At 56.4% G+C, this 10,283-nt stretch overlaps 1 protein-coding gene across 1 annotated transcript; it reads left to right on the forward strand.

The window, feature by feature from the left end:
* The first annotated feature begins 5,938 nt into the window (after positions 1–5,938).
* On the forward strand, positions 5,939–8,665 carry NKX2-8 (NK2 homeobox 8). The gene is made up of 2 exons (XM_078661965.1): positions 5,939–6,098; positions 8,172–8,665. Exons 1-2 carry the CDS (start codon positions 5,939–5,941, stop codon positions 8,663–8,665), a joined length of 654 nt encoding a protein of 217 aa, XP_078518091.1.
* Positions 8,666–10,283: the final 1,618 nt, after the last annotated feature.

A 10,283-nucleotide genomic window follows, 5' to 3' on the forward strand; every position in this document is an offset into this window, starting at 1 on the left:
AAAATAAAGCGAGGTAGGCACTCGCTGAGGTTTCAGGAAGCCTCCTGAACACGGGGAAAATGCCGGGTGGGCACCGGCTCGGTCAGGACAGCGCTCCCAAGCGCTAGAGCAGGAATTCAGCGCGCCCAGCGCTATTAGTGAAAATAGAGCGATCCTAGCGCCACAAGCAGGGCAAGGCTCTCCCAAGCGCTACAGGCACAGAAAGCAGTAAAGTCCATCAGAGTCCAGGACCTCAGGTGGAGCACAGCAGCTCCTAGAAGGGGAAAGGCCATCAGAAGTCCAGGAGAAGGGCAGGGCCCAGGGAGGCAAGCCAACCCTGGGCCCAAGCAGCAACAGCTCCTGGCAGATTCAAGTGGGAACAAGAACATTTGAGAAGAGGTCACAGCCTCTTTTTATACATGCAAATCCTTTGTCTAAAGGTGCTGGGTGGGGGAGAAACCAGTCGCAGCTGGTTCTGGGAGTATCTTGTTTTCCCCAACCACCCCTTTCATTCATCAGGCAGGCTCGGTCATCAGACGCACCCCATGGGGGTGGAGCCAGCATTGTGGGGGAAAGCCCAGCCCCATACAGGATACAGGCACAGCCCCTCCCTCACATCAGCATGCTAATCTCTCCATTCACCACCGGGGCAGGCCCACACAGACTCCTGGAGCCAGGCTCCCCAGCCGGCTTCAGCCAATCACGCGTCAGCATACCCACTGCACACACACACCCATGTCTAGAAGTGGCACTTCCCTTCTAGACACACACAGGCCGCATATATCATCTTGAAGCATTCAATCACACGAATCCATACATACCAGACTCGGGCCTGTACTCCCCACGCACCAGGAACTATCGGGGACACACCCATTCCCCATGCATTCCTATGGGAGGGCAGGCTTCTCTCATGTACACGCACTCAGAGTGGGAATCACCATTCCCAGGTCACATATAACAAGCCAAATTCCAGGGGTGGACCTGCCAGAATGGCCCGGTCCAACAGGTGGTCCTCCAGGTGTGATATGGAAGGGGGCCCCTCCAGGTGTGATATGGGGGGGGGGTCCTTCAGGTGTGATATGGGAGGGGGGTTCACCACGTATGATATGGAGGGGGTCCTCAGGTGTGATATGGGAGGAGGTACTCCAGGTGTGATATGGGAGAGCGGTTCACCACGTATGATATGGAGGGGTGTCCTAAGGTATGATATGGGAGCAGGGGGGTCCTCCATGTGGGATATGGGAGGAGGGTCCTCAGGTGTGATATGGGAGGCGGTTCTCAGGTGTGATATGGGAGGAGGGTCCTCAGGTGTGATATGGGAGGCGGTTCTCAGGTGTGATATGGGAGGCGGTTCTCAGGTGTGATATGGGAGGCGGTTCTCAGGTGTGATATGGGAGGCGGTTCTCAGGTGTGATATGGGAGGAGGGTCCTCAGGTGTGATATGGGAGGCGGTTCTCAGGTGTGATATGGGAGGCGGTTCTCAGGTGTGATATGGGAGGAGGGTCCTCAGATGTGATATGAGAGGGAGTTCTCAGGTGTGATATGGGAGGGGTCCTCAGGTGTGATATGGGAGTGGGGAGTCCTCAGGTGTGATATGGAAGGCGATCCTCAGGTTTGATATGGGAGGGGGGTCCCCCAGGAGTGATATGGGAGGGGTATCCTCAGGTGTGATATGGGAGAGGGGTCCCCCAGGTGTGATATGGGAGAGGGGTCCCCCAGGTGTGATATGGGAGAGGGTTTGCCATGTATAATATGGCAGGGAGGTCTTCGAGTGTTATACAGATGGGGGGGTCATCAGGTGTGATATGGGAGGAGATACTCAGGTGTGGTGTGGGGGGTCCTCCAGGTGTGATATGTGAGGGGATCCTTAGGTGTGATATGGGAGAAGGTCCTCATGTGAGATATGGGAGGGGGTCCTCAGGTGAGATATGGGAGGTGGTCCTCAGGTGTTATATGAATGAATGAATGAATGGATGGAGTCTTATACCGCGCAACTTAGCCCAAGGGCATCAAGGCGGCACATGGGAGGGGGCCCCTGGATGTGATATGGAAGGGGTCCTCAGGTATGATATAGGAGGGTGTAATCAGGTGTGATAAGTGAGAGGGATCCTCAGGTGTGATATGGGAGGGGGTTCCTCCAGGTGTGATACAAAAGGGGGTCCTCCTGGTGTGATATGGGAGGGGGTCTCCAGGTGTGATATAAAAGGGGGTACTCAGGTGTGATATCGGAGCGGTCCTCCAGGTGTGATATGGGAGGTGGGTCCTTGGGTGTGATATAGAAGGGGGTCCTCAGATGTGATATCAGAGCGGTCCTCCAGGTGTGATATGGGAGGGGGTCCTCCAGGTGTGATATGGGAGGGGGTCCCCCAGGTGTGGTATGGGAGGGGGTCCTCCAGGTGTGATATGGGAGGGGGTCCCCCAGGTGTGGTATGGGAGGGGGTTCCTCCAGGTGTGATACAAAAGGGGGTCCCCCAGGTGTGATATGGGAGGGGGATCCTCCAGGAGTGAAATGGAAGGAGGTCCTCCAGGTGTGATATGGGAGGGGGTCCCCCAGGTGTGATATGGGAGGGTGTCCCCCAGGTGTGATATGGGAGGGGGTCCTCCAGGTGTGATATGGGAGGGTGTCCCCCAGGTGTGATATGGGAGGGGGTCCTCCAGGTGTGATATGGGAGGGGGTCCCCCAGGTGTGGTATGGGAGGGGGTCCTCCAGGTGTGATATGGGAGGGGGTCCCCCAGGTGTGGTATGGGAGGGGGTTCCTCCAGGTGTGATACAAAAGGGGGTCCCCCAGGTGTGATATGGGAGGGGGATCCTCCAGGAGTGAAATGGAAGGAGGTCCTCCAGGTGTGATATGGGAGGGGGTCCCCCAGGTGTGATATGGGAGGGTGTCCCCCAGGTGTGATATGGGAGGGGGTCCTCCAGGTGTGATATGGGAGGGTGTCCCCCAGGTGTGATATGGGAGGGGGTACTCCAGGTGTGATATGGGAGGGTGTCCCCCAGGTGTGATATGGGAGGGTGTCCCCCAGGTGTGATATGGGAGGGTGTCCCCCAGGTGTGATATGGGAGGGGGTCCTCCAGGTGTGATATGGGAGGGGGTACTCCAGGTGTGAAATGGAAGGAGGTCCTCCTGGTGTGATATGGAAGGGGTCCCCAGGTGTGATATAAAAGGGGGGTACTCAGGTGTGATATCGGAGCGGTCCTCCAGGTGTGATATGGGAAAGGGTCCTCTGGTGTGATATGGGAGGGGGGGTCCGCAGGTGTTATTTGGAAGGGGGTCCTCAGGTGTGATATGGGAGGGGGTCCTGCAGGTGTGATATGGGAGGGGGTCCCCAGGTGTGATATGGGAGGGGGTCCTCAGGTGTGCTGTGGGAGGGGGTCCTCCGGTGCGATATGGGAGGGGGTCCCCCAGGTGTGATATGGGAGGTGGGTCCTTGGGTGTGATATAGAAGGGGGTCCTCAGATGTGATATTGGAGGTGTCCCTCCAGGTGTGATATGGGAGGGGGTCCTCTGGTGTGCCGTGGGAGGGGGGTCCGCAGGTGTTATTTGGAAGGGGTTCCCGTACTCACTGCTCCAAGCTGTGCTGTATGCACACTGGAAGTCTGCACGGAGCTGCCAGAAGTACTCGTGCTCACAGCTCCGAGGTGTGCAGTGCCGGCTCTAGGGCGGTGCGAACGGTGCGACTGCACCGGGCGTTGACTTGGGGTGGGGGCATCATTTTAAAAGCACCTGCCGCAGTGTTACTGGTCTCCAGCAACTTTCAGACATCAACTTAAATGTCAAGAAAAGTCTTGTGATTAATCGTCTTCCTTGAAAGAGACCAGAGGCTTGTCTGGTGGAAATTTTGACTCATTCTAAGGTAGCGCAGAGCGTTAATGTGCCTGCTGCTAAGAAAGTGTACCATGCAGATAACAAAGTGCATATAATGTAAATCGGTCAGTGGGTTCCTGCTTCTGTCAGAGCTCCTTTTTTTACTTGTCATTTCTAAGTCAAAATCCTAATATAAAACATTGAGCTATTAACTGTCATCAAAGAGCTGCTGCAAACTGCGAGGTATATGTTAGAGCTACATGTTTTTTGCCCAGTTTTTCATCATCCTAATCTTGTGAAAAGGGTTCATTTGGGTAGAAAACAATTCTTATTATTAAAGAGAAGCCCTAACTATGATGTTGCGTTTTTAATTCTGAATGTGTGCCTTTCCTGAATAAGAACTTTAACTCTACTGCCTCCCAGTATCGATGACGTCACTCCTACACTACATCTTGTAGTCCTGTCTGGTGTAACATTTCCTATACACTAATTTGGACACGCATGGTTATCTCTGTGGAACGTGTGTGTGATGTAAAGTGCCCTGACACCTTACACTGGTGTGAGAGGTGCTATAAAACGAAACGAATCTGAGCGACAGTGGTTCTGGAGACTTGAGGGGCGCTGTGAAAGGGTGCACGTGAGGGAATCCGTGGCAGAGGTGGTCATGGGGGGGGGGCAACAGACATCGTCGCACAGGGGCCACCAGAGGTGAAGCCGGCCCTGGAGTGTGCACGCTGGAAGTCTGCAGGGAGCTGGCAGGGGTTCTCGTGCTCCCGGCTCCGAGCGGTGCTGTGTGAGGTGCATGAACCCCCTGGACACATTCCGACTTAGATGTAGCGCTTTAGAGAGCTCCGGGGGTGAACAAGGGCCCGCTCTGCTCCGAGCTCCGTCTGCCGTGTGAACTCGACTCAAACATGCCCTTTTCTGACACACTGAATCATATTGTAAAGCGCTGCGACGCCTTAAACACGGTCAGCGCTATAGAAAAGTACAAGGGAATGATAAAGAACATGGACAGTGTTTGGGGAGACATTGGGGGGTTATCTTTCAGCCCAGCTCAGTCTCCGTTGTACCTTGATGGGGGCAGAGCCTACAAAGAGCCCCCCGGCGCCCCCCAATCTACCCTCCCAGCGGTCCAAGTGCAAACAGAGGGGCGGGCCCTCTGCAGAGACAGAAATGCGCATCTGAAAGCTGCAGAAAGGGCCCTTGTGCGCCTGGATGCGGCCTGGGGCTGTCACTGGACGAGGCGGAGGGGGCCGGGGGGGGGGCTGCACATACCACCCAAGACGGCATTCACTGCTGACAGCCCCCGTTGTCCAGGCCGCTCGGGACTCATCAGACACAATGCGGGCGGGGAGGGGGCGCTTCCTGCCGGTGGGGGGCCGCATGTCCCATTAGAGGCCTTTAGAGCCCCTGTATTCAGGTACTCGCCCCCCCGTTGACAGCCGGCTCTGAAAGGGGCTGTGTGTGGGGGTGTCGCTGTGTGCGTGAGTGTTTGTGTGCGTCTGCAGCGCCGTGTTTATATAAACAGGAGGCGCTCCTTGTAAGCGACACTAGGCGCTAAGACGGTCCCTCAGGGCGCATCCTTCGGCCCTCTGCCTGCGCTGGCCTCTCTTCTCGGCCTCCTCTGCCTCCACTGGCCTCTCTTCTCGGCCTCCTCTGCCTCCACTGGCCTCTCTTCTCGGCCTCCACTGGCCTCTCTTCTCGGCCTCCACTGGCCTCTCTTCTCGGCCTCCACTGGACTCTCTTCTCGGCCTCCATTGGCCTCTCTTCTCTGCCTCCCTCCGCCGCCTCCTGTGCTCTGGGGCCCCCTGTACTCCGCAGAGGCCGTGAACCCCGGTTTCCACTTCCAGCTTTGGAGGTCTTTCCTAAAAGGAGAAGCCGCGTCCTCTTCTGCCCCGCCTCAAGGCCACCCCGACTCCCTGCCAGGAGGCAGCCTGTGCTCCCCCAGAGCACCCCTGAACCCTGCTGAGGACATCTGACTGTGGGGGCACCGCCAAGCCCCTCCCAGGGTCTGTTAAACCTTGATTCACCACAAAAGTGAGCAATCTTGGGGGCGCTTTCATTCTCGAGCCCCCAGTCCTGCACCAAAAGCACCTGGAGAAGCTCCTGGGGGTCGCCTGGGAGAGCCCCCCACCCTTCACGGGCTCACAATGTCCTCCGGCAGCGCGCTCGGCTTCACCGTCAGGAGACTGTTGAATTTAAAGGAGCAGGAGGGGGGCAGCCCCAGGAGAGCCCCCCCATCAGAGGGATACCCCCGGGGCCCACCCTACCACCCCTGGCTGGAGGCAAAGCAGCAGCAACACTACCTGTGTAAGTACAGCAGCACATACCTGTGTCTGTGCGCGCGTAAATACTTGTGTCTGTGTGCACGCATGCATCTGCGCGTGCGTAAATACGCGTGAATACTCGTGGCTCTGCGCACGCAAAAACCTGTGTCTGCCTGTGCGCCCGCACATACCCGCGCGCGTAAATAGGCGTAAATACATGTGGCTTTTGTGCGCGTAAATACCTGTCTGTCTGCGCGCGCAAATATCTGTGTATGTGTGCGCTAAATACCTGTGTCTGTGTGCACGCACATACCTGCGCCCGTAAACACGCGTAAATACCTGTGTCTTTGTGCGTGTAAATACCTGTGTCTGTCTGTGTGCGCGCAAATATCTGTGCATGTGTGCGGGTAAATAGCTGTGTCTGTCTGTGCCTGCGTAAAATAAATACCGGTGTCTATCTGTGTGCATATATATAGCCTGTCTGTGTGTGGGTAAATATTGGTTCCTGTCCATGCGCCAGAAAATACCTGTGTCTGTCTGCAGTTACATAGCTGTGTCTGTCTGTGTGCTCTTTAATATCTGTGTCTGTCTGTGTGTGGGTAAATAGCTGTGTCTATCTGTAGGCGGGTGAATAGCTGTGCCTGTGTGCGCGTAAAAAGCTGTGTCTGTGTGCGGTGGAATAGATGTGTGTGCGGGGAAATAGCTGTGTCTGTCTGTGTGCGCGTAAATAGATGTGTCTGTCTGTGTGCGCGTAAATAGCTGTGTCTATCTTCAGGTGGGCGAATAGCTGTGTCTGTGTGCGCGTAAATACATGTGTCTATCTGTAGGCGCATAAATAGCTGTGTCTGTATGTGGTGAATAGGCTTGGATGACTGTGTGCAGGTGAATAGCTGTCTTCTATCTGTGTACAGGCGCACAGCAGGCTTCTATCTGTGTACAGGTGAACATCTGTCTTCTATCTGTGTACAGGTGAACAGCTGGCTTCTATCTGTGTACAGGTGAACAGCTGGCTGCTATCTGTGTACAGGCGCACAGCTGGCTTCTATCTGTGTACAGGCGCACAGCAGGCTTCTATCTGTGTACAGGCGCACAGCTGGCTTCTATCTGTGTACAGGTGAACAGCTGTCTTCTATCTGTGTACAGGCGAACAGCTGTCTTCTATCTGTGTACAGGTGAACAGCTGTCTTCTATCTGTGCACAGGCGAACAGCTGGCTTCTATCTGTGCACAGTTGAACAGTTGGTTTATGTCTGTGTACAGGTGAACAGCTGGCTTCTTTCTGTGTTCAGGTGGGCGAATAGCTGTGTGCGCCTGTGTGCGCGTAAATAGCTGTGTCTATCTGTAAGTGGTGAATATTCTAGGATGCCTGTGTGCAGGTGAATAGCTGGGTTCTATCTGTGACAGGTGAACAGCTGGCTTCTTTCTGTGTACAGGTCAACAGCTGGCTTCTATCTGTGACAGGTGAACAGCTGGCTTCTATCTGTGACAGGTGAACAGCTGGCTTCTATCTGTGACAGGTGACCCGCTGGCTTCTATCCGTGACAGGTGAACAGCTGGCTTCTATCTGTGACAGGTGAACAGCTGGCTTCTATCTGTGACAGGTGAACAGCTGGCTTCTGTCGGTGACAGGTGAACAGCTGGCTTCTGTCTGTGACAGATGAACAGCTGGCTTCTGTCTGTGTACAGGTGAACAGCTGGCTTCTACTGGTGAACAGCTGGCTTCTATCTATGACAGGTGAACAGCTGGCTTCTGTCGGTGACAGGTGAACAGCTGGCTTCTATCTGTGACAGGTGAACAGCTGGCTTCTGTCGGTGACAGGTGAACAGCTGGCTTCTGTCGGTGACAGGTGAACAGCTGGCTTCTGTCTGTGACAGGTGAAAAGCTGTCTTCTATCTGTGTACAGGTCAACAGCTGGCTTCTGTTTAGGTACAGGTGAACAGCTGGCTTCTATCTGTGTACAGGTCAACAGCTGGCTTCTGTTTAGGTACAGGTGAATAGCTGGGTTCTTGCTTTGTACAGGTGAACACCTCTGTTCTTTCTCTCCAGGTGAGCAGACCCTCCCACCCCCCACATTAACCCCCTCTCTCTCTCTCTCTCTCTCTCTCCCCCTCTCTAGCTTCGGATGACAGCGGGCCAGAGACGCTCCTCCCGGACTCGACGCAGGACCTGGCCCCAGCCCGCCCGGCCTGCGCCCGGTCCCAGCAGAAGAAGCGGCGCGTCCTCTTCTCCAAGGCGCAGACCCTGGAGCTGGAGCGCCGCTTCCGCCACCAGCGCTACCTGTCGGCCCCGGAGCGCGACCACCTGGCCCGGCTCCTGCACCTGACGCCCACCCAGGTCAAGATCTGGTTCCAGAACCATCGATACAAGATGAAGCGGGCCAAGCTCGAGACGAGGGCCCCCCCGCCGCCCCCCAGGAGGGTCCTGGTGCCGGTGCTGGTCCGGGACGGCAAGCCCTACCCCCAGGGCTTCAGCACCGCTGACCTGGGCCAGGCCCGGGACAGGCTGCACCTGTACCCATCCGTGCCACACGCCGCTGCCCTGGGGCTCTTCAGCTGCCCTCACCAGGCCCTGGCACACGCTGGCAGCGCCCTCCTGCCCTGGAACTGGTGACTGGCGCCCCCTGGAGCCGCAGAGAGAGAGGGGCTGGGGCGGTGACCAGTCACAGGCTGAGAAGGGACTGGTGTGACACTGGCATCGTGGCCTTCACAAGCGCCTGGAAGGCGCGTTCAAGAAGCTCAGGCGATGGGCACCAGGAGCAGAGCCTCGAACAAGAGCAGCCAACGATGGGGGCCAGGAGCGGAGCCTCGAACAAGAGCAGTCAACGATGGGTGCCAGGAGCGGAGCCTCGAACAAGAGCAGCCAACGATGGGTGCTGGGCGTCAGGAGCAGAGCCTCGAACAAGAGCAGCCAAGGATGGGTGCTGGGCACCAGGAGCAGAGCCTCGAACTAGGGCAGCCAAGGATGGGTGCAGAGCACCATAGCAGAGCCTCGAAGAAGAGCAGCCAACGATGGGTGCTGGGACCAGGAGCAGAGCCTCGAACAAGAGCATCCAACGTTGGGTGCTGGGCACCAGGAGAAGAGCCTCGAACAAGAGCAGCCAAGGATGGGTGCTGGGCACCAGGAGCAGAGCCTCGAACTAGGGCAGCCAACGATGGGTGCTGGGCACCAGGAGCAGAGCCTCGAACAAGAGCAGCCAAGGATGGGTGCTGGGCACCTGGAGCAGAGCCTCGAACTAGGGCAGCCAAGGATGGGTGCTGGGCACCAGGAGCAGAGCCTCGAACTAGGGCAGCCAAGGATGGGTGCTGGGCGTCAGGAGCAGAGCCTCGAACAAGAGCAGCCAAGGATGGGTGCTGGGCACCAGGAGCAGAGCCTCGAACTAGGGCAGCCAACGATGGGTGCTGGGCACCAGGAGCAGAGCCTCGAACTAGGGCAGCCAAGGATGGGTGCAGAGCACCATAGCAGAGCCTCGAAGAAGAGCAGCCAACGTTGGGTGCTGGGCACCAGGAGAAGAGCCTCGAACAAGAATCTCAAAGAGTGAGTGCTGGGCTCCAGGAGCAGAGCCTCGAACAAGAATCTCAAAGAGTGAGTGCTGGGCACCAAGAGCAGAACCACGAACAAGAATTTCAAAGAGTGAGTGCTGGGCTCCAGGAGCAGAGCCTCGAACAAGAATCTCAAAGAGTGAGTGCTGGGCTCTAGGAGCAGAGCCTCGAACAAGAATCTCAAAGAGTGAGTGCTGGGCTCCAGGAGCAGAGCCTCGAACAAGAATCTCAAAGAGTGAGTGCTGGCACCAGGAGCAGAGCCTCGAACAAGAATCTCAAAGAGTGAGTGCTGGGCTCCAGGAGCAGAGCCTCGAACAAGAATCTCAAAGAGTGAGTGCTGGGCTCCAGGAGCAGAGCCTCGAACAAGAATCTCAAAGAGTGAGTGCTGGATACCAGGAGCAGAGCCTCGAACAATACCTAGAACCAGAAACAAAGGGAGCACGGACCAGGAGCAGATCCTGGCACAAGAACATTAAAGAATTGCTTCTGGCAGAAGAAATAGACCCTGTCACTATAACTAGAACCACAAACTGTGAGTGCTGGCACGGGGTCAGACCTTTGCACACATTAAGAGCCAGAAAGACTGGGTGCCACACAATCCACCCTCTGCCCCCCACAATCCACCCTCTGCCACATAATCCACCCTCTGCCACCCACAATCCACCCTCTGCCACATAATCCACCCTCTG

This window comes from Lissotriton helveticus, chromosome 9, assembly GCF_964261635.1.
Source record: "Lissotriton helveticus chromosome 9, aLisHel1.1, whole genome shotgun sequence".
Lineage (NCBI taxonomy): Eukaryota > Metazoa > Chordata > Amphibia > Caudata > Salamandridae > Lissotriton > Lissotriton helveticus.